We start from the raw sequence: 22,409 nt of genomic DNA, 5'->3' as shown, positions 1-22,409 counted from the left end.
CATCCCATCCAGAACAGCCTCCAAGTCCCGGTTCAGAGCATCCGCTGCCTCTCTGGTGTCTGCTGGCTTAAAAGACAGAGCTGGGTGTCATCAGCATGTTGATGGCACCGCAGCCCACACCCACGGATGGCCTCTCCGTGTAAGGCAGCCCAGAAGAGTTGCTGCCAGTCAGTGCAGACAATACTCAGCTGGATGGACCAAGGGCCTGACTCCGTGTAAGGCAGCTTCCTTGCCTGCCTCTGGCCTCCTTCCAGATTGCCCAGAACTGGGCATGCTCCTGCAGATGTGGCCTGGGGCTCTTGCTCTTTTGGGCTTGCCCATGCAGCCTGCGCTTGTTTCAAAGGGAACCTGGGTCCAGCCCCTGCAGTGCAGGGCGCAGAGAGGAAGTGTGCTGTTAGGCATGTGCTAGACATGGTGTGTGAGTGGTTGCACATGTGTTCAGATCTCCGTGTGTACACGGTGTGCAGATTGCACACCTGCTGACATAACAGGCATCGCTCTTTGCATGTCCTTTGCTGACTTGCGTTCAGTTGCAGCCCCAAGCTCCTTCTCACGTCTGTTATTGCCAAGCCAGCCCTCCCCCCAATTCCTATGTCTGGACAGTTGACCCCCCCCATTTTTTTGGAGGGGGGGAGGGCTTTTGTCTCTGTCGCGTCCTGTTTTGTTGCCTCTTTCCCTGCCTGAAACGGAGCTCGGGCGTGTCCTATAGTCCCGGGTGCTGCCTGCACTCATCCCTGATAGATCTGCTGGTGCAGTTTAGATTGTAGGCTCCTCTGGGGCACAGACCTGCCTTCTGTTCTCTCACACAGAGGGGCTCAAACATGGGTCCCCAGTTGTTGCTGGATTCCCACCCCCTTCATCCCCAGCCACAGTGGCCAAGTTTGAGAACCCCTGCTGTGAAGTGGCGTGATAGAAAGAATGCACCCTGGGCGTTGTTCATACAGCAGACTTTACTGCAAGTTCAAAGTTGTCCCCTCCCCAACCAATGCAAAAAGTGGATTTTTTTTTACCCTGGATATGAATCGGGCTACACCCTTAACATGATCGAAAAACCCAAATCGTGTGTGAAGTGCTCCCCGCTCGCTCGCAGGCACTCCATGGCAAATCTGGCCGATACGTGAACACGCTGAAAGCCACGTGTGGGAAATGCCCTGGGGCTCCCTCCTGTTCTGACCTGCCTTTGCATCCAGGTTTTGGAAGCACGGCGGGCTCCGTTTGGGGAGGGTGACCATGCCGGGTTCCTAGGTGCCCGTGTGAGTTATGGAGGTCCCCTGGGCAAAGGGGCCCCTGGAGTCCTCTACCCCCACGGGCCGCGTTGACCTCTACAGTGTCAAGTCACGTGATGCTGTGACCGAATTGCACGTTGCGGTGTCAGATGGGGCCCAGTTGATGGCTGATGTCTCTGCCTCAGGCTGTAGCATCCAGCATGGGACAAAAGAGCCGACCCGGAAAAGCCCCCCCCCCCGTGGATCTTGCTCCTCTTGCTCTCCTGCAAAGCGGGCAGAGCAGTAAAGCTTATGCTAGCGAAGTGCTTAAAGCAAGTTGTTTATAAACCCTTTGGGCTGCGTCTTCAGCTTGTTGACGAGGGCAAAGGGGGTGGGGGTGGAATGGCCTCCCCCACTTCTCGGCAGCCCGGCAAGCTGGGCTAGGCTGGAGAGTGTGTGGATGGCCAAGGAACCCCCAGTGAGCTTCCTGGAGGTGGAGCTGGATTCGAACCCAGCGCTTGCTGGCCTTCGTCTGCCGGCTTTGCACTGCAGAGAAAGCCCCCCCACCCCACCCCGCCACCAACAGCCAGCTGCCCTTGAGGGCCTGGGTCTGCCGGTCTCAGTGAAGCGGGCAACGCAGCCGCTCCTGGCCCATTCCAAGGCCTGGCGTTTGGGTGCTGCTGCTGCAGAGAAGCTGCCCTCGTCCTTCGCCTCCTTGGGCCGTCCTCCTGCCGTGCTTCCGCCTGCATTGTATTTTTAACGGGGCTTCTGAAGTGTTGCAAGCGAGAGAGGCAGCCTCGAAGTCCGAGTCCCCCCATGTGAGGGGATTCTTGTGTGGGGAGCGGGAGAGAGCGGCTCCCCCCTCTGCCCCGCCACAGCCGAGCCCCCTCGGACCCCACTCTGCTGGGAGGGAGCCGGGCTGCTTCTCTTGCCGCCTCTGCCTTCCGGCGCCCCACACACTCTCCCCTGCCCCCCCCCCCGGTGCTGAAGTCACTCTGGGGATGAGGGTGGCAAAGGGGGAGCAGGAAGCCGGACGGCTGCGCCTGGACCTCCTGTGTCTCCCCCTTGCTTGCAGGGATGCCGTGGGGCCGTGCTGAAGAAGCCGCCGCGTGAGAGGGCCTCCCTGCCCCCGCCAGCCTCCAGGGCGCCTGTGATGTCCTGGCACACGAGAGAGCCTGCTGCCGCCGCTGCCGCCCCCCCAGTGGCCAGGGCCACCTCGGCTTGCCATGCGTAGGGCTGCCGGGGCGCCAGAGAGGCCCCCGAGCTCTCGCCAGCTGGCCCTGCCTGGTGAGTGGGGGCGCTGGGGGCGGGAGGCGCCGAGGGGTCTGGGCTGGGGCTGCCTTCGAAGGCTGCCTTGGGCTGAGCGGCCGGCTCTGCCTTCGCATGGCCCAGGATCACACATAAGAGGACGGATCCCAACCCAAGTGCTTTTGCAGGTTCCCCCCCAGCTGGGAGAGAGGATATTCTGAGCCCCGCCAGAGAGGAAAGCACCTTGTCAGGTGAGCGGGGTTCTGCCTCGCTGGGCAAGCGGCAGCCCTCTGGATGCTTACGAGGGAGCAAGCGCCCCAGAGGCAGCGAGGGGTCTGCTTCTGCGCTGGGCCTCGCTGCAGACGCCCTGTCCGTGGGGCCTGGCTCCGGGGACCTGGCCTTGGCTGCAGGCGGCCGCTTTCCGTCCGGTGAGTCTTGCTCTCTTTCCTGTCCCAGGAAGGCTGTGCTGATGTAGAGCTCCCGGCGTCCTTCCCGGAGGAGCCAGAGAGGGCCGTGGGGCGGGCAGGCAGGCAGGCAGGCGGGCGGGGCTCCCCGAAGAGATGGCAGACGGGATCTCGGAGCCCTCCAGCCCAGGTGGGGGCCACCAGCAAGACGGTCTTCGGGGCATCTGTGTGTGTGTGTCGGGGGGGGGGCCGTGCCTCCGGTCTCTGCCCCTGCACGTTACTCCCCCTGCCTTTGGAGAGAGCTTCACTGTCAGCTTCTGGAGTGGCTGGATGCTCCGCCGTGGAGGAGGGGGGCTCGCCTGCCCTTTGCCGCTGGCCCCTGCAGCTGCATCTGGTCCGGTGACGACAGCCGTGACCCGTTTGGGCCTCACCTTGAGCTGGCGATGGAGCCGCCGCCCTCTTGGCTTTGGAGCCAGCAGAGGAGGAGCAGAGGCTGGCCCTTCGTGTGGCCGGCAGGGGGCTCAGCAGCAGGACACTCTGTGGTCATCTGTGGGAGGGGCGGAGGGCCGGTCTTGTGGCCAGCCGGGATAGGCTGGTGGCTGCTTCCATGCCTGACGCTTTCCACCCATGGAATTATCCCCTTTGTTAAGCAGGGTCTGCCCTGGTTTGCATGTGAAAGGGAGACTAGAAGTGTGAGCAGCACTGCAAGAGATTCCCCTCAGGGGATGGAGCCACTCTGGGAAGAGCAGAAGGTGCCCAGTTCCCTCCCTGGCAGCAGCATCTCCAAGACAGGGCTGAGAGAGTGGGGAGTAATGGGAGTTGCAGCAGGAGAGAGGGCCTGCCCGCCACTCCTGCCTGTAGGCTCCCAGTGGCGTCTGGTGGGCCACTGTGTGAAACAGGATGCTGGACTCGATGGGCCTCCTTGCAGGGCCTGATCCAGCAGCAAGGTTGTTTTTGCGTTCTTATGAGAGAATCCTGCCGGAGAAGCCTTGGAGAAGCCGCTGCCAGTCTGTGCGGACAATACTGAGCTGGATGGACCAAGGCTCTGACTGGGTAGCAGGCAGTTCCCTAGGTTTGCCACCCTGGGCGTTGGGAAGCCAGGCAGGAGGTCGCTGAGACGGGGCGCAGTCAGCCGGTGGCTGCTGCTGGTTTTAACGCCTGCTCAATCGCTGGCTGGGTCTGCACTTTGTGTCCTGCCTGCAGGCTAGAAGTGGGCCCAGGAGGCGAGCCTGGTGACCGCATTGCCTGCGCTTCTTTCCTCCCCAGGCTGGGCTGCCCCCGACCACCAGGTTGTGGTGAAAGTGGAGCCCGAGGAGGAGCTCTCCATTGGCTGTCCAGAGGGCCCAGAGGGGGAGAGGGAGACGCCCCCTCGCCCCCCAGCAGGTGAGCCGGACCAATACCTCTCTTTCTGGGTGAGTGGGGTGGAGAAGGGAGTGGGGAGGGGGAGAGTCATGGCCAGGCTGTGGCCCCCCACATTTCCTCTCCCACAGGGGCGGGGCCCTCCCTTCTTCCAGCAGCAGTTAGGACTGTGGGGCCAGACAGGGACGTTGGCCTTCCTGGGCAGCATGATCGCCCTCCCCAGTACTTGGGGGTTTCCCAACAGTGGGGTGGCTCCTTGTGCACAGTTCAGAGACGGGCTGTGCAGGTGACGGGCTTTTCCCTGCTGTGGGAAGCTATAATGCAACTGAATAAAAAAACAGACCCAGGAATACTAGTACAAAAAGCATACTAGTACAGTATAGTACCAAATAGTAATTATAGCCATGATGACAAAAAATAGCAATAATAGTACAAAAAGCAAAAACAATAGTACAAAAACTTGGAGAGCTGGTCTTGTGGGAGCAAGAAGGAATGGTCCCCTTTGCTAAGCAGGGCATGCCCTGCCTTGCACTTGAATGGGAAACTAGAAGTGTGAGCACTGCAAGAGATTCCTCTTCTTAGGGGATGGAACCGCTCTGGGAAGAGCATCTAAGTTCCAAGTTCCCTCCCTGGCAGCATCTCCAAGACAAGGCTGAGAGAGACTCCTGCCTGCAGCCTTGGAGCATCCGCTGCCAGTCTGGGTAGACAATCCTGAGCTAGATGGACCAAGGGTCTGACTCAGTATATGGCAACTTCCTATGTTCTTAGCATTTGTTCTAAATGGCTAATAAGAAATGGGGTATATTTACCCCTCAACATACAGAGAAGATGCAAGAAGAGGTCGTCTTTGGGATTCAGACACCTTGGAGCCATTAACTCTGGGAATGTGACAGGCCTCTCCATCCATAGCGTAGCAGTGGACTATTTAGGGTAGTGAAACCCAGAACAGATTGTGAGGAGCTCCAAAAGAATCTCTCCAAACTGGGGGAGTGGGCGACAAAATGGCAAATGCGGTTCAATGCAAGCAAGGGTAGAGTGATGCATATCAGGGCATAAAACCCCAGTTTCACATATACACTGCTGGGACAGCTCATTGAAAGTGTCATCTCAGTGTGCCAAAGCTGTGAGAAAAGCTAATTCTATGCTAGGAATCAATCAGAGGGGGATTGAAAATAAAACTGCTAATATTATAATGCCCTTATACAAATCTATGGTGCAGCCACACCTGGAGTACTGCATACAGTTCTGGTCACCACATCTTAAAAAGGGCATTATAGAACTGGAGAAGGTGCAGAAGAGGGCAACCCAGGTGATCAAGGGCCTACAGCACCTTTCTTATGAGGCACGACTACAACACCTGAGGCTTTTTAATTTAGAAAAAAGACGACTGCGGGGAGAAATGATAGAGGTCTGTAAAATCCTGCATGGTGTGGAGAAAGTGGAGAGAGAGAGATTCTTTTCCCTCCCACACAACACTAGGATCAGGGGTCACTCCATGAAATTGATTGCCAGGAGGTCTAGGACCAACCAACGGAAGTACTTTTTCACACAACGCATGATCCACTTGTGGAACTCTTTGCCACAGGATGTGGTGACGGCCAACAACCTGGATGGCTTTAAGAGGGGTTTGGATGACTTCATGGAGGAGAGGTCTATCAACGGCTACTAGTTGGAGGGCTGTGGGCCACCTCCAGCCTGAAAGGCAGGGTGCCTCTGAGTACCAGTTGCAGGGCAGTAACAGCAGGAGAGCGGGCACGCTCCTTTCAGCTCCTGCCTTTAGGCTTCTAGCAGCATCTGGTGGGCCACTGTGCGAAACAGGATGCTGGACTAGATGGGCTGTGGTGGGCCTGCTTCATATGCTCATCTGAGTGCGGTGGGGAGCTTCTTTAAACTCAGGCTGGCTATGAAAAAGCAGGAAGGAAACACTGCAGCCTCCCACATGCATGGCCTGAAGGAATGCAGCCCTCCCCAGAGCAGGCCTTCTCACTCTTGGGTCCCCAATTGTAGTTGGACTTCAGCTCCCACAACTTCCAGCCACAATGGCTAAAGGATTGTGGGAGCTGAAACCCAGCAGCCTCTGCGGACCCAAGTTTGAGAACCCCTGGAGTAGAGAACATGTTCGGAGAGAGCTGCTGAAGGCAGGAGTGGCCGTCTGTGCCTGCAGCCCCAGAGCCGAGCCGTGGGTCACGAGAGCCCTTCTCATTCTGCTTCAGGCGTGAAGCGGGAGGTGGTGATTAAGACGGAGCCGGAGGATGATTCGTACGAGGAAGGGCCCTGGGATTTCAGCGATGGAGAATCCAGCCGTGACACGGACTCCTGTGAGTTGAGCCGCCGGGGCTCTGCGAGGCACTTGGGGTGGGGGGGTGGGGAGGGGAGGGGCTGTCTGGTGTACCCCACACTGGATGGACTGCAAGATGCGCCCAGGCAGTTGCTTGTGCTGGGCAGGCAGCCATTTTTGATGAGCACACTCTGTCTCCTGGCCCCTTTCGGGAGGATCGCAGGGGCAGAGGGGAGGGATGTGCACGGACCTGTTTGGAGGCCCTTTTGAGGGTATCTGTACCGGTTCATAGGCGGGGGAGGGTGCCCTTACCCCTCCTGCCACGTTCCCCCCGCTGGCGCTCCGTTTTAGAAATGTCTGGGGGGGCGGCAGCGTACCTCCCTGCGGCCCTGCGTCCTCTTTGGCTAGAGTAACTGGGAGTACCTGGTGCGCTTGCACACGGCACATGCGCGCATGTTGGGCACGTGCACGGGGGACTTGCTGTTATTTCTGGCCAAAGAGGACGCGGGGCGGCAGAGAGGTCCGCTGTCGCCCCGACAGACACTTTTAAAATGGAGCTCCAGCGGGGGGAGCGTGGCGGGAAGGGGAAGGGGGCTCTCTCCCGCCCTTCAAGGTGTGTGAGCCACTCCCCGCCGGCTCTGTGCACATCCCCAGAGGAGGGGGCAGCTGAAGGCGCCTCTCCCACCACCCCCACCCGCAACCCCGAAGCAGTTTTGTCAAGAAATGGCTGGGAGTTGGGGGCACTGGAGGCTCTTCTCCCCTGCCGTCCTCCTCCGGTGTGGCTGCAGTGCTGGAGACGGGGCAGCCGCATCTCGGCCCCTCCCTGTGTGCGCCGCTCACCCTGCGCTCTTAACCCCCCCACAGCTGACATCAGACCCGACGTTATTGTGAAGATGGAGCCGGAAGATGACGAAGGCTTTGGCTGCCCCCCAGACCGAGTGGCAGCTCCCGGCAGCCTCTGGGCAGGTGCGTCGCGCTCCTCTCTTGCCGCAGAGCCCTGCGGGGGCTTTTGCAGCCTGGCTTTCCAAGAGGCGGGGGCTGCGTGCCGTGAGAGGGAGCCTTGGCCGCCGTGTGGCTGTGCTGGTGCCTGGAAGACAAGCAGAAGCTCCCGGGAGCGAACCCTACGCTTCAAGGGAGGCCCGGGTTTTTATTTTTTCAGCGGGACCACTCTCCCCTCCGGGGAATAGTGGCTCAGTGCTAGCCAGATGCGCTCGGGCCCGGAAGAGGGTCCCGTGCTGCATGCAGCACAGAGGGTGGGCTGGGCCTTTTCTCCAGTCCTCCATCCCCTGGAAGGGCCGTGTGCAATACAGAAGTCTGTCCCCCGGGACACGTTTTCTGATGTCGCGGGGCCTTTGCAGTTGAAGGATGGATCGCAGGGAATTGCACGCCAGCCTCCGCCCTGCGCAGCGAAGAGATCTGACAGTAGCACCGGCACACCTTCCTGCTGGCGAGGAGGTTGGCTGCTGATCTTGGCCAGCTGGGCGGCGTGGAGTGAATATGCCGATGTCACAACGCCATCCGCTTTGGTTCCGTGACACTCCAGCTGAGAGGGAGGGCAGGACCCCCTGGGCCAGCAGTGCCCCCCCCCAGCAGTTCCTGAAAGGCTGTGGAAAGGGGTTGGGAGCCCTTCTTGCCACTGGTGTAGACTTCCCAAGACAGGTCCCTTCCAGCGTTCCCTCTAAGGCATGTGTGCACGTGCCGAAGGTTGTTTTGCTGTCCGCTCATTTAACTTTAGATCCCACTCGGGTTGAATCAGGAAGGCCCCACTCTGACTGCAGGTGTGCGCACACACTGCCTTGATCCTGCCGCCCAGAACAGAACTCATTCCGCACCCAGATGAAAAGAATTGGAGCGACCACTGGTCCCCTCTTCCTTTGGCTCCCCTTCTCTCTGGATAGATGGTTGAAGTCAGGCATCTCCTGGTTTCTTTCTCCATGTGTGTGTGTCTCTCTACGTTGCGCGCGCACACACACACACACACCCAGCACCAGTTGCGATTATTTCTTGTGTTTTGTGAATCCTTCCCCAGCTTTGTATTCTGATTCACACACTCCCCCACACCCTGCTCTTCCACTTCCCTCCCCACTGCCTAGACCCATGGTGTCAGAGTGCCAGCCCAAGGGCTGACTGGCCCACATGAAGCAGCCCTCAAATAAGCTCTTGCGTCCCCCCTGCCACACCGCATGCCAAAGAAGAGGCATGTCTCCCTATAGGCCGGCTGGTTTCTCTCCCCCTGCCTCCCGCCATGTGCCAAAGCAGAAGCCATGAGCTGCTTGCTCCCACCCCTGCTGCCAGCCTCCTCCCTTGTGGTGGGCGCAAAGCACTAGCCCAGGAGGGGGGGGGACAGAGGAGGAGGGGAGGAGCAAGCCAAAGTCAGAAGACCGCGTGGGGCACCTTTTCTCTTGGGTTCTGCTTTTCTTGTTTTGGAATTATTGATCTAATTATTGAGTGTTAAAAACCTGTTGCGAACAGAGTTAAAATGTGATGGTTATTTTCAGATTTTTTTTCCTATAAATAAATAAATAAATAAATAGATAGATAGATAGATAGATAGATAGATAGATAGATAGATAGATAGATAAATAAATATCTTCCTTTCCCTGAGCATAATCTAGTGTAAAAGTAGTACATTCAGTTAATTTAGGTGGCAGGGGTGGGGGGAAGAGTGGAGAGAGGAAGAAAGTGGCAGGGGGAGGAAGACAGAAGGTAGTGTGAGGCTATGTGTGGCCCCGCAGGGGTGCATCGGAATTGAATCTGGCCCACCCTCCGATTGAGTCTGACACCCCTGGGTCCTAGACAAACCCAAGGGATCTTGGTGCCTGAGGTGAGAATACCAACATTCCCACAAACTTAATATTAATACTGATCTTAATATGAAGCTTGATGTAACCCAGAAAGCCTTGTCGTCGTCCTGCATAAACCTCGTTGCAGTGAACCGGAGCTGCTTATCTGCAGGAGCAAATCCTGGAGGAGGGGGGGGTTCTCCCCCTCCCTCTCTGGCTCCCTTCACAGTATCCCAGATCTGCCACCCCAGTGGCGCCTTGTGCCTCATGGCAAGATTGCACCTGCTCAGGATGCTTTCTGTGTACCTCAGGTGTGTGTGTGTGGGGGGGGGCGGGGGCCGCGGGGGCAGCAGGCCCCGCGAGATGTTTCCTCCTGAGCAGCAGCTAAACCAGAAGTGACTCTCTGTCTGTCACGCGTGTGTGCCTCGGTCAAAAGTTGCCGGGGAGTGTGTGCTCTCTTTCTGCCACTCGAACCAAATAGGTTCATGTCTAGGGAAGTCGGATTGGCAAAAGGCGATTCTCCTTCTCCGAGAACTCTCCTTCTCATCATCCCCTGTTTTAAAAGGTCACATCCTGGATGTTCTTCGTGGCGCTGAAAAGGCCCCCTTTTTGGTTCCCGCTGAATCCTGTGCCCTTCTCTTGTCTGGACTCAGAAATCTAGTTTGTTCTCCTCTCTTTCCCCAGGAGGTGGCCCCGCTGAGCCAGATGTGCGGAGGAGCACCACAGAGACTGACGGTGGCAAAACAGGCCCGGCAGGGTTGCAGAAGCGGGTGGGGGCTGCCCCCGCTCCGAGTCCCCCCAGGAGCAGTGCAGACCAGTGGCCACAGGCCAGCCAGGAGAGCAGCCCAGGCACCCAGAAAGCTCCAGCACCGATGCTGGGAAGGAAGCTGCCTCCTCTGGGGCCGGCTGGGGCCTCTGGGGAGAAGGCGCCCCCAGCAGCCGGCGAGCCCACCAAGCGCCCCAAGAGCCAGCCGGCCGAGCGGCCTTTTGCCTGCAGCGTGTGTGGGAAGCGGTTCCAGCACCGGGGCAACCTGATCACCCACCTGCGGGTGCACACGGGGGAGAAGCCCTTCCCCTGCACGGAGTGCGGCAAGAGCTTCAGCCAGAAGGGGGACCTGATGCGCCACCTGCGCATCCACACGGGGGAGAAGCCCTTCGAGTGCACGGTCTGCGGGAAGAGCTTCTGCTCCAAGCAGACCTTCATCCTCCACCAGCGCATCCACACGGGGGAGAAGCCCTACTCGTGCGAGGAGTGCGGCGAAGCCTTCAACCGCAAGGCCAACTTCATCACCCACCAGAAGATCCACCGGGGCGAGCGGCCCTTTGTCTGTGGCGAGTGCGGGAAGGGCTTCTGCGCCAAGAAGACCTTCATCCTCCACCAGAAGATCCACGTGGGCGACCGGCCCTTTGGCTGCTCGGAGTGCGGCAAGAGCTTCAGCCGGAACGGGGACCTCACCCGGCACCAGCGCATCCACACCGGGGAGCGCCCCTTCGCCTGCTCCGACTGCGGGAAGTGCTTCAGCCACAATGGGGAGCTGATCAAGCACCAGCGTATCCACACCGGGGAGAAGCCCTTCACCTGCCTGGAGTGCGGCAAGAGCTTCAACCGCAAGGGCACCCTCATCACCCACCAGCGCATCCACACCGGGGAGCGGCCCTTTGTCTGTGGCGAGTGCGGCAAGACCTTCAACCTGAAGACCACCCTGATGAAGCACCAGCGCATCCACACGGGCGAGCGCCCCTTCTCCTGCCTGGAGTGCGGCAAGAGCTTCAAGTACAAAGGGAACCTGCGGACGCACCACCTGACCCACACCGTGGAGCGGGTCTACCCCTGCACCGAGTGCGGGGCCATCTTCAACCAGAGGAAGGAGCTGAAGGCCCACCAGGCGGCCCATGCCGACGACCGCCTGCTGCCCTGCTACCGGGACGATGACGACGGCGAGAACGTGAACCCCTTCCTCCAGATGCACCCCCTCCTGCTGCCCTGCTCCCCCCTGCAGGTGCCCCTGGAAACCCTGAGCAAGCTGAAGCAGGAGGCCGGCTACCAGGAGCTGGACCTCGGCGGGGCTGGTCCTTAGCGTGGGGAGCCTCAGGGAGGCTCCTCTTCTCCCTGGCCCGCTGGGCCAGACGGACCTCCTGGGGATGGGGAGCAGGCCGGCTGGGGGAAGACAGACACAGCGGCGCTTGCGCACACCAAGGACTCTGGCTGGTCTCGCAGCAGGAGAGACATCTCCGCGACCCAGATCTTGGCTCTGAAGCGCAAATGTGTGGACTGTGGCCCTGTGCTTGGAGGAAGCCGCTGCTGCCGTTGGCCTGGCCCCAGTGGACTGCCGCGTTTCCCCTGGTGGTCTCGCTACTCTAACAAGCCGGAGCTGCTGTGTCTCCTTGTGGGGTAGTTTAGCACTTACCCAGTGGGGGAGCCAGAGCTGGAGGGGTCCTTGCGAAGGCCACTGGTTTTCAAGGGGGTGGGGGGGGAGGGAGAAAGGGTGACCCCACTTCGAGGCCAGAGGACGTTCGAACGAACTCAGGCAGCAGCCAAGGCGGGATGATTCAGCTGGGCAAAGCTTTAAAGCTGAAAATGAGATGTTAGTGCATCAGAGGAGAGGAGAGAAAAGACCAGTGTAGGGACTGAGTGGCTGAAACGTCGATCTGTAGGTGCAGCAGAAAACGAAAAGGAGGGTGTCCAGCCAAGCGGCCCAGTGACCGGAAATGTAGTGCAGATATCGATCCGAAACCAACTTCCCTCCTAGCACAACATGGAAGGTGAACTGGCCGCCAATAAACCTACAGTGACTCCGCAGCAAAGGATGTGGTCTCTGAGTTCGGGCAAGAGGCAGAGGGGACCTGCTGCTGGCCCAGGGGGTGCCGCGTCGGGCAGAGGGGGATCCCTGGCCACTGGACTTGGGTTGGTTCTGGGGAGGCTCCAGGTGTCGCCCCCTGAGAGCTGGGTGTCAACAAAGACCAGAACTGAGCGTCCAGGGGAGTTCAGGGCGCAGGGAGCCGGGGTGGCCCAGAGCCGAATCCGCTTTCAGAATCGGACTGGAAGGGCCAGCAGAGAATCTCTCTCTCTGGCCCAGGGCTGTTCTGGTTTTGCAGTGTCTCCTCCGTGGCTGTTCAGTTGAGGCTTCCCTCGCTGTCCGCACGGACCTTAAAAGGTGGGGGGGGGGGGAGCGAGCTCTCTGGTGAAAGGCAAGCGCTTGTTTCTTCCCCATGTCAGCGATGGAGCTCTCTGGGTGGGCCCCGAGCAAAGCTGACCGGCTTGTCCCAAGCTTTGTGGCTTCTTTATGAAGCAGAAGGCCCGCCTTCTTTTTCTGCCAGGTGGGTGAATCTGCTCGCGAGCCCCTCTCCCTCCACCCATGTGGCAGCGAGCTCCAAAGCGCCTCCCCGCCCTCCCACTGAGAGCCGGAAGAGGCGGGTGCCACCAGCCACCTCGGCTGCATGCGCCTGGAGAAGCCCCATCGCGGCCTCTGTGCGTGTGGCGGTGATGGGCCAAGCATTGGATTCAGCAACAGCCTCTGCTTTCACTTTTAAGAAAGATTTGGAGGTAGCGTAGCAGAGTGGTTAATCCCTGGTTGGGGTCTTGCCTCTGCCACGGACTCCCTGGGTGCCCTCGGTCCCTCCCACCTCCGCATCCATCCTAGGGAGAGAATCCTACCTTGCAGGGTTATCTTGAGGAGGGCGAGGCAATGCAAGGCACACGAAAAAGGTCTCTGAGTACTCAGCGGTTATGCACCTGTGAAACCTGCTCAACAGGTGCATTTCTAGCCACGCAGGCTTGAAGCGGGAGCAAAAGCCGGAGGCCAGCAGGATTCCCAGGCGGGAGCAGCCAGCCGCCATGGCCTCGCTCTGTGTCTTAGCAGACCTGAATAAACGGAGCGGATGTGTTTGCCCGTCACAGATTGGGGTGTATGTAGTCTTGCTCCCCGAGGAGCTGCCGGGGAGTACACCTGGCCTTGTGGCAGTGAGCAGGAGATTGTCCCCTTTGCCAAGCAGGGTCTGCCTTGGTTTGCCCTTGAATGGGAGACTGCGTGTGTGAGCCCTGGAAGAGGGTCCCCGCAGGGGATAAGGGGGAATTGCCCCTGCCTGCTTGCCTGCGGAAGGTTCCCAGTCCCCTCCCTGGGGGCATCTCCAAGATTGGGTTGGGAGAGACCTGGAGAAGCCGCTGCCAGTCTGTGAAGACAATCCTGAGTGAGATGGGCTGCTCTGGCTCGGTATAAGGCAGCTTCCTAGGTTCCTATGTAAGGCCCCCACCCAGGAACGGCTTCTGCTCAGGGGCAGAGCACAGGCAGAAGGCCTGTGGTAGAGAGCCAGCGTGGTGTAGCGGCTAGAGTGCTGGACTAGGACCGGGGAGACCCGAGTTCAAATCCCCATTCAGCCTTGTGGGACTTGCTGGGTAACTCTGGGCCAGTCACTTCTCTCTCAGCCAAACCTACTTCACAGGGTTGTTGTGAGGAGAAACTCAAGGATGTAGTACACCGCTCTGGGCTCCCATGACCGGGTGGGTGAGTGGGGGGGCAGGTGTCCAAGGGTGCTGTGACCCTGGCTGGCTTTGAAATGGTGAAAGGCTTCTCGGGGGTGGGGGGGCTGCAGCCTGCCTGCCCTGAGAGCCCCCTGGAGGCAGCTGGCCCCGCTGGACCCCAACAAGGCTGCTCCCCTTCCTTGCCTCGCCTCGCAGGGGGGATCCCAGGTGAGGCAGGGGGCCCCCTCCGAGGCCAGGGAGGAGAGGGCCGGAGGGGCTCCTGCAGCTAGCGGGGTGTGTGGGTGGGTGGGCAAGGTCTGTGCCGAGGGAGCCGGACGGGTGGGAGGGGTGGCCCGCCTGCTCCCCAGCAGCCCCTCCTCTTCAGAGACCTGCCCTGCCCAAGCCCGTCTCCAGCTCCTGGGCTGATCCTTGGCAGCAGTCAAACGCCCGTTTAAAGCCGGCTGCCCAGCAACACAGTTTGCAAAGCTTTCCTGCATACACGTTTTACGCTGCTGGCTAACAGATGGGCCTCCTTCTCCACATGCCTAGAACATCAGGCTTTGCCTTGTGCTGAGCCAGGCCCTTCGGCCATCCAGCTCACTATGGCCTGCTCTGACTGGCAGCAGCAGCAGCTCCCCAGGGCCTCAGGTGAGGGTCCCCCCCCAAGCTTTCCTCAGGGGTTGCCAGGCAGGGGCTCTTTTAGCCCCTCTTCAAAATAGGGAGTCCCAGAGGGATAGAACCAAATCTCTGAGTAGCTATTGGCAGAACCTCCATGTTCAGGAGCAGCCTGCCTCTGAATGGCCAGTTGCTCTTGGACAAGACACAGGGCTGTTGTCTTCAAGCCTTGCTGGTGGGCTTTCCAGGACACTCTATCGGGCCACTGCGGGAAGCAGGACATTGGCCCAGATGGACCCACCTTGGTCTGCTCCAGCAGCCAGACTTTTCTGTGAATGGTCCTGCTGCATTTGCAGGTCATCATGGAGCCTCAGGGCTCCATATTGTCTCCGATGCTGTTTAACATCTACATGAAGCCACTGGGAGAGATCACCAGGAGATTTGGTGCGCCCAGATCTATTTCTCCATGTCATCCTCATCGGGAGAAGGCATGACCTCCCTAAATGCCTGCCTGGAGGCGGTGATGGGATGGATGAGGGATAACAAGCAATCCAGATAAGAGGCACAGCGGGGAAATGCTTGACTAAGAAGCAGAAGGTTACCGGTTCAAATCCCCGCTGCTAGTACTATACTGGGCAGCAGCGATCTAGGAAGATGCTGAAAGGCATCATCTCAGACTGCATGGGAGACAGCAATGGTCAACCCCTCCTGTATTCTGCCAAAGAAAACCACAGGGCTCTGTGGGCGCCAGGGGTCAAATTTGACAGCACACTTTACCTTTACCTTATTGTGTGGCGTTTGAATTCAGGAGATGATTTTGGTCTGCCAGTTCTGGATGGGGTCCCACGGCCCTGGAAAGTACGCAGTCTGGGGGTGCTTCTGGATCAGAGCTTCTCCCTGGTGTCTCATGCTGAGGCCACGGCCAGAAGTGCCTCCCATCAGCCTCGGCTGATATGCCAGCTGCGTCCGTTTCTTGAGATAACCGACCTCAGAACAGTGCTACATTTGCTGGTGATCTCCAGACTGAGATCTCCAGACTGAACTTCGGCATTGCGCTCTGTGTGGGGCTGTGCTTGTGTGTAGTCTGGAAACTGCAGTTGGTCCAGAAGGCAGCAGCCAGGCTGGTCTCTGGGTTATCTCTAGGGTTGTGCAAACAGGTTTGAGGTTGTTTTTTTTTACTTGCCTCCTTTGGGGGAGTTGTTGGAGGTGGCGGGGTGTGTGTGTCTGTGGAGGTTCCCCCTTCCCCGGCTGAGTTCCCTTTATGTTGCCACCGGCCGTTCAGCCTTCCCCCTCCGGCGCGGTGGCCATTTTGGAGGCCTGTGCAATTGGGAGAGAGACCATATGACTCCTATATTGAAAGAGGTACACGGGCTGCAGATAACATTTCAGGGCAAAATACAAAGTGCTGGTTAGAACCGATAAAACCCCAAACAGCTTAGTCCTGGGTATTTAGGAGAACGTCTTCTTCACCATGAGCCCCATCGCCCAACAAGCTCATCTGGAGAAATATGTCTACGTTTGCCACTGGCTCGTTGGGCGTCTTCTTGGGGACGGGCTTTCTCTGTTGCTGCCCCTGGACTTTGGAATGCGCTTCCTGCTGGGAAATAAGAGCCTCCCCATCGCTGGCAACTTCAAAAAAGGCTCTGAAGACACATTTGTTCAGCCAGGCTTTTAATTAGACTTATAATTGTATTAGTGTTTAATGTTGGGTTTTAAATGATTTTAATGTTAATGAGTTTAATGTTTAAATGAGTTTAATCGTAAACCGCCCAGAGGCGCACGTTTTGGGTGGTATAGAGATATGTGAAATAAGTAAAATTTAATAAATCTGTGCCTTCTGCTTTGGCCCAGGCGCCTGAGGGCAGGTACTGGGCATTCAGCAGGCCTGGGTGGCCAGAGAGCCCACAAGATTGCCCACAGATTGCCCAGGACTGCAGGGGACGACTCCAGGGTGATGCGTTGTGGGGTCAGGTTTGCTATGGACAGGGAAGAGTCGTTGGTGTCACCAATGCAGAGGTATTTTTATTAGAACCAAAACACAAGCAGTGAGGTTATTGCAAATTCTTATCTGCAGCTCTAATACAATTGAAGCCTGGTCAAACTATAACCAAAACACCCCAACTAATAATCCTTGCAAATGTCTCTCCACTGTGCAAGACAGATCGTCTCTAGCTGGTCCACAAATCCGACACTGGCAATAAAAGAACCATTTCTCCCTCCTGCAACTCACGGTCCTCAGTTCAGCTCTTTGCTGCAGGCCCCAAGTGAAGTTTCCAGCAGGTCCATGGGTCAGCTGAGGACCATCCCTTCCCCGTCTCGGTCTGCCCTGCCTTCCTCAGCTCTACTCTCCCCCCCACCCCTGCCTCACGCCCTAACACCTGCACAGCAATGGAAGAATATGCTTCATTTGTTCAAATGCAAAACCTCATGATGGCATTCTGCAACAGGGACCAGAAAAGATGCCGCTCAAGTGTTTCACTTGGACCCCATTCCAATAATTCTTGGTCCAGAAAGCATTCAGTCTAGAAGGACGCAGGCCGTGCATGGTAGCGGCTATCCTCAGGTGCTATTCACCCTGCTGCAGAATAAAGATCCCCACAGGAAAGCCCTTTGGGGCATCTTCTTCTGTGCTGCTCATCACAAGGATTGTTGGCTGTGGTCCCTGGAGCCCTTTCGCCAGTGCCTGTGCGAGCCCCACCCTGCTGAGCATTGACCCTGCTGACTGACAGCTCCAAAGTCAGGTCCTTCCATGTGTCATCACCTGATGACACCGGTTCCTTTCAGCTCTTCATTCTGCAGCTGCAAAGTGGAGGGAGAGAAGCTGCAGGCAGGAATAAATGTGAGCGAGAGAGTCCTTTCACGAGAACATCAACATGGAAATAAAGCTAACGGAAACCTCCTCCCCTCGCAGGAGAGCTTGGGGGCTGCGTTGCAGGCGGGTGCCGGCCGTGTCTGCTCTCTCAGCTGGGCAGCTGGAATGTCACGTCCACCTGCACTTGTTTAGCCAGGGTTATGATTTCGGAGAGGGTCACAACCATTTTGGCTGCTGCATCCAGATCTTCACAGGACAGGATCTTTAGCCCGCTCTTGGCAATCAAAGCTTTGGCATCCTCCACTCGGGTACCCTTTAACCGGACGACGACAGGTATTTTTAGCTCCAAATCTTGGGTTGCCATAATGACACCTTGGGCAATGATATCGCACCGCATAATGCCCCCGAAAATGTTCACCAAGATGGCCTGGACCTTTTTGTCTGCAGTAATCAGCTTAAAGGCCTCCATGACTTGCCCGGCTGTCGCTCCTCCTCCCACGTCAAGGAAGTTGGCTGGGGTGCCGCCGTGGAGTTTGATGATGTCCATCGTGGCCATCGCCAGGCCGGCTCCGTTTACCAGGCAGCCGATGTTCCCTTCCAGGCCAATGTAATTGAGGTTTGCACTGGCGGCCTCCTTCTCTCTAGCGTCCTCCTGGGTCCAGTCCTGCAGTGCGAAGATTTTCTTCTGACGGAAAGCTGAATTGCTATCGAAATTGATCTTGGCGTCAATACACATGACTCTCCCTGTGGAATCTTCCGCCATGGGGTTAATTTCTACCATGGTGGCATCGTATTTAATAAAGAGGTTGTATAACTTAACTATATTATCAGCAGCTTCGTCTACCAGCGGTGGTGGGAATCCCATCTTCTGGGCGACTCGAAGGGCCTGCTCCTTTCTGATGCCTTCCACAATGTCGACAGGCTCCTTAACGAGGGCTTCAGGATTCTCTGCGGCAACATCTTCAATGTTAACACCGCCCTGAGAACTGCCAATCAGGACGGGACCCTGAGAGGATGTTTCCATCGTTATTGCAAAGTAGTATTCTTTCTTTGGATCTCTGCGCTCACAGATCAAGACCTCGTTGCATATCCGTCCCCTTTCTCCTGTCTGCTTGGTGAAGAGCTTCTTCCCAATCATTTGGGAGGAGATCTCTCTGGCCTCCTCTGGGGAACAGACTAGCCTCACTCCTCCCTTGAGGCCCCCTTCGAAAGTGCCTTTCCCCCGTCCACCTGCTAACACCTGGGCCTTCACCACGAGGTCCTCCGTGCCGATTTCCTTGGCCGCCTTGTACGCTTCCTCCGGTGTCCTGGCAACCAAGCCCTTTGGGACAGCCACGCCGGCTTCCTTCAGGAGTTCCATGCTCAGGTACTCATGCAGTGACAAGTTCCTTCGTTGCTGCCCTTGAAGCCCAGGGCTGCTCCAGAGGCCTGGACGTCTGCCCAGCCCCTTGGCAGTGGCCCTCAGGGCAGCCTGGCCTCCTCCACTCCTCCCCACCAGCCTCACCACTCTCATGGCCTGGCTGGAGATCATGGAGGTGGCCCTCCTTGCCCCGCTTGCTTTCCACTCTCTCCTCTCCAACTGATCTTCCAACTGCCTGTTTAAAAAAGAATTTCCCCAAGTCCCTTCTGTAACTGGCCTTCCTATTGGCCAGTACCAAGACTCCATGGTGACATCATCACCCCGGCCACCGTTTTATGACCACTGTTTATATTGCTCTCTCCACAGGTCCCTGCCCCAAAGGGCTCCCCAACTAATGCAACAAAACAGGGCTGTGCCCATCCAGATAGTGCTGCTCGTCCTTGCAACCCACTCTGGGGGTCTCCTCACTAGCTAAACTGAGGCGAGGGTTGAGGCCTTCCCAGCAATGGTGCCCTGATATGGCCCTCCCCATTCAGGGAGGCATGGCTGGCCTCGTAGGTCTCTGTTTCCCATCCTGGGTAGAGAGGTTGCTGTGCAGGCGTGGCATCGCTGAGCTGGTTTTCACAGGGGCTCTCTGTCTGCTGCTGAGCCGGTTCTTACTCTCCTGGTTGCTTCCATTTGGGTTGCCACATATTGGCATGGTGTCTTAATTGTCTGGTTTTGTTTTTATAAGAAACTGCCGTTTCTTAGAATTTGGAAGGCATAATATAGAGTTACAAAACTTTATATTAAAAGCAAATAACATACCCGTCTTCCTCTCTAAAGTCATCTACATCTACATTCATACAGGCACATAGCCAAGACATGAGTGAAATCAAATGGACACACTGTGATTAGTACCGCAGATTCAATGAATCCCACCTGAATGAATTCACCTGAGGACAAGAGCGGCTCGTCCTAATGAACCGGGGTCAGGTGGGGGGCACCAAAAGAGGTGCAGCAGCCTCTCCTTCCTGCCCCACATTCCGCCCCCCCCCCCGCCTGTGCGCTGCCTGCAGGCTGTCTGTTCATCAGAGGTAGAGCTGCACGGTTAATTGTGCCGCTCTACCTGACAGATGGCCAGTCTGTGGGCAATGGGGCTCTCTTTAATGCTGGGATAGAGTGGGGCGAGAGAGGGAGACGCAAATGGAGCCCCCCCAGCTCATTGGGCCCAGCTGCCCCTGCCTGTGGGTGTGCAATTAATTGAATGGATGGTTCTAATAAATCTGTATACACTGGATTCCATTAATCTTTGGGTTCCTTTATTTACCTATGAACATATTGAGCCAGGAGGAGGTCCAGTTGTGGTTTTCACCAGCTCGTTTGGTGACCTTTTCCAGGGTTTCCCCAGAATTTTGGCACATGCTCGCTCCCAATCAAAATTAGGACCTCCCCATCTCTGGAGGCTTTAAAGAAAAGCCTGAAAACAAACCTGTTTAATCAAGCTTTAAATCCATAGTTCTAAGTTTTGAAGTTCTTATATTTTGAAATGTTTTAATTGATTTGATGTTTTGGTGGTGGTTTGTGCTTTTACATTGTAAAGCACCCAGATATTTGTTTATGGGGAGGTATAAAAATCCATTAAACAAACAAATAGATGAAAATGAATAGATGGATGATTGAAATGGGGGAAGGCTGCAGGGTGGTCCGGGTGCTGATGCCATCACGGAATCTTGGCGCTGGCCAATGGGGAGGCCAGTTGCAGCGGGAACTTGGGGGGATTATTTCTAAAACAGGCAGTTGGAAGATCAGTTGGAGAAGAGAGCCCAGAGAGGAACCGGGAGCCCGGAAGGGAGGGCCACCTCCATGATCTCCAGCCAGGCCGTGAGAGCAGTGAGGCTGGTGGGGAGAAGCGGCTGCCCGGCTGCCCTGAGGGCCACTGCCAAGGGGCTGGGCAGACGTCCAGGCCTCTGGAGCAGCCCTGGGCTTCAAGGGCAGCAGTGGCAGCAGCAAAGGAACTTATGGCTGCATGAATACCTGAGCATGAAACTCCTGAAGGAAGCCGGCGTGGCTGTCCCAAAGGGCTTGGTTGCCAGGACACCGGAGGAAGCGTACAAGGCGGCCAAGGAAATCGGCACGGAGGACCTCGTGGTGAAGGCCCAGGTGTTAGCAGGTGGACGGGGGAAAGGCACTTTCGAAGGGGGCCTCAAGGGAGGAGTGAGGCTAGTCTGTTCCCCAGAGGAGGCCAGAGAGATCTCCTCCCAAATGATTGGGAAGAAGCTCTTCACCGATCAGACAGGAGAAAGGGGACGGATATGCAACCAAGTCATGATCTGTGAGCGTAAATTTCTTAGGAGAGAGTATTATTTTGCAATAACGATGGAAATATCCTTTCAGGGTCCCGTCCTGATTGGCAGTTCTCAGGGTGGCATGAATATTGAAGAGGACGCTGCAGAGAATCCGGAGGGGATCCTTAAGGAGCCTGTTGACATTGTGGAAGGCATCAGAAAGGAGAAGGCCCGAAGTTTTGCCCAGAAAATGGGATTTCCTCCTAAGCTGGTACATGAAGCTGCTGAAAATATAATTAAGTTATACAACCTCTTTATTAAATACGATGCCCTTATGTTAGAAATTAACCCCATGGCGGAAGACACAACGGGGAGAGTCATGTGTATTGATGCGAAGATAATTTTTGATAGCAATTCGGGTTTCCGTCAGAAGAAACTCTTTGAACTTCAGGACTGGACCCAGGAAGATGACAGAGACCGAGAGGCTGTGAATGCTGAGCTCAATTACATTGGCTTGGAAGGGAACATCGGCTGCCTGGTCAACGGAGCCGGCCTGGCGATGGCCACGATGGACATCATTAAATTCCACGGCGGCACCCCAGCCAACTACCTGAACGTGGGGGGAGGAGCGACCGTGGAGCAAGTCACGGAGGCCTTCAAGCTGATCACTTCAGACGAAAAGGTCCAGGCGATCCTGGTGAATATTTTTGGAGGTCTGATGCGATGTGATGTAATTGCACATGGTATAATCATGGCGGCCAAAGACCTGGAGCTGAAAATCCCCATCGTTATACGGTTACAGGGTACCCGAGTGGAGGATGCCAAAGCTGCCATCAGGGAGAGTGAGCTGAAGATTCTTCCCTGTGACGATCTGGACACGGCTGCAAGAATGGCTGTGAAAATCTCTGAGATCATGACGCTGGCCAAGCAAGTGCAAGTGGACGTGAAGTTCCAGCTGCCAGCCTGACCCAACAGGTCCCCTGGCTCACAGCCCCGCATGGTCTGGGCCTTTCTGTAACCAACTGTCCTCTGATCTCTCTCTCTCTCTGTTTTATGTGTGGAGGTTTTAATGCCTCAACAATTGCACATAGATCTGATCTCTGTTTTCAGGGTGATATTCCAAATGACCACTGTTCTTGTTAAGGTATTGTCTTGCTCATATTTATTCCTGTCCGCGGCTCCAGAAATTAAGTTGATTGGTTTGTTCCTTGTCAAAAAGTGCTTAAAGCTGAAACATGTTTTCTTCCCAATAAAAATCTGAAGTTGGTGAGATTTGTTGTATTTGTCACAGTGTGGATGTGACAGTGTCACAGGGGCTTCTCTAAGACCCAGGTGCAGAGTTTGGTTCACACAGGCTGATGGGAAAAAATGGTGCAGAATATTCAAGAGGATTATGTTCTGCAGAGGGGTGAATAAACCAGAATCCATCCTTCTCTTTGTACAAACAGTTAATTCCTATAAACTAGATTTGATGTTCAAAAAGCACACCATCGTCTTTCCACATGTGGCTCCTCCTGCCTTGTTAAACTGCAGATGCTGACGCCTGGTCCAGATTGGGAGGGGAAAGGGGAGAAGGGGGTTAACTCTTTAGTCACTTCCCATCCAGGGCAATAGTATCC

The 22,409-nt window shown here is 56.6% G+C and overlaps 3 protein-coding genes across 3 annotated transcripts in view; 2 read left to right on the top strand and 1 right to left on the bottom strand.

Annotated features, from left to right (window-relative positions):
• Window positions 1–16,083, top strand: part of LOC128331391 (zinc finger protein 628-like) — a 30,456-nt gene extending 14,373 nt beyond the window's left edge. Inside the window, exons 7-13 of the mRNA XM_053264736.1 lie at window positions 1,758–1,955; window positions 2,359–2,492; window positions 2,642–2,881; window positions 4,124–4,240; window positions 6,430–6,534; window positions 7,359–7,460; window positions 9,962–16,083. Of these exons, the coding sequence (XP_053120711.1) occupies window positions 1,758–1,955; window positions 2,359–2,492; window positions 2,642–2,881; window positions 4,124–4,240; window positions 6,430–6,534; window positions 7,359–7,460; window positions 9,962–11,355 (2,290 nt within the window). The 3' untranslated portion in view covers window positions 11,356–16,083. The remainder of the gene's footprint in view (window positions 1–1,757; window positions 1,956–2,358; window positions 2,493–2,641; window positions 2,882–4,123; window positions 4,241–6,429; window positions 6,535–7,358; window positions 7,461–9,961) is intronic.
• A 270-nt stretch (window positions 16,084–16,353) lies between these two features.
• Window positions 16,354–18,770, bottom strand: LOC128329358 (succinate--CoA ligase [ADP-forming] subunit beta, mitochondrial-like). The gene has a single exon (XM_053260394.1). The coding sequence runs from the start codon at window positions 18,692–18,694 to the stop codon at window positions 17,312–17,314; it is 1,383 nt and encodes a 460-aa protein (XP_053116369.1). The 5' UTR covers window positions 18,695–18,770; the 3' UTR covers window positions 16,354–17,311.
• Window positions 18,771–18,794: 24 nt separating this feature from the next.
• Window positions 18,795–22,060, top strand: LOC128329357 (succinate--CoA ligase [ADP-forming] subunit beta, mitochondrial-like). Its single transcript, XM_053260393.1, has 2 exons — window positions 18,795–20,665; window positions 20,900–22,060. The coding sequence occupies exons 1-2, from the start codon at window positions 20,369–20,371 to the stop codon at window positions 21,755–21,757; spliced, it is 1,155 nt and encodes a 384-aa protein (XP_053116368.1). The 5' UTR covers window positions 18,795–20,368; the 3' UTR covers window positions 21,758–22,060.
• Window positions 22,061–22,409: the final 349 nt, after the last annotated feature.

This window comes from Hemicordylus capensis, chromosome 6 (genome assembly GCF_027244095.1).
Source record: "Hemicordylus capensis ecotype Gifberg chromosome 6, rHemCap1.1.pri, whole genome shotgun sequence".
Taxonomy (NCBI): Eukaryota; Metazoa; Chordata; class Lepidosauria; order Squamata; family Cordylidae; genus Hemicordylus; species Hemicordylus capensis.
The sequence above is the reverse complement of the archived record's forward strand: the minus strand, read 5'-3'. Positions and strand labels throughout refer to the sequence as shown.

Bases quoted from the DNA above. Each gene is read 5' to 3' on its own strand.
- LOC128329358 (XM_053260394.1), bottom strand. From the start codon at position 18,694: ATGATCTCCAGCCAGGCCATGAGAGTGGTGAGGCTGGTGGGGAGGAGT.
- LOC128329357 (XM_053260393.1), top strand. From the start codon at position 20,369: ATGATCTCCAGCCAGGCCGTGAGAGCAGTGAGGCTGGTGGGGAGAAGC. The intron at 20,666-20,899 runs GTGTTAGCAGGT...ATATCCTTTCAG, and splicing joins ACCTCGTGGTGAAGGCCCAG to GGTCCCGTCCTGATTGGCAG.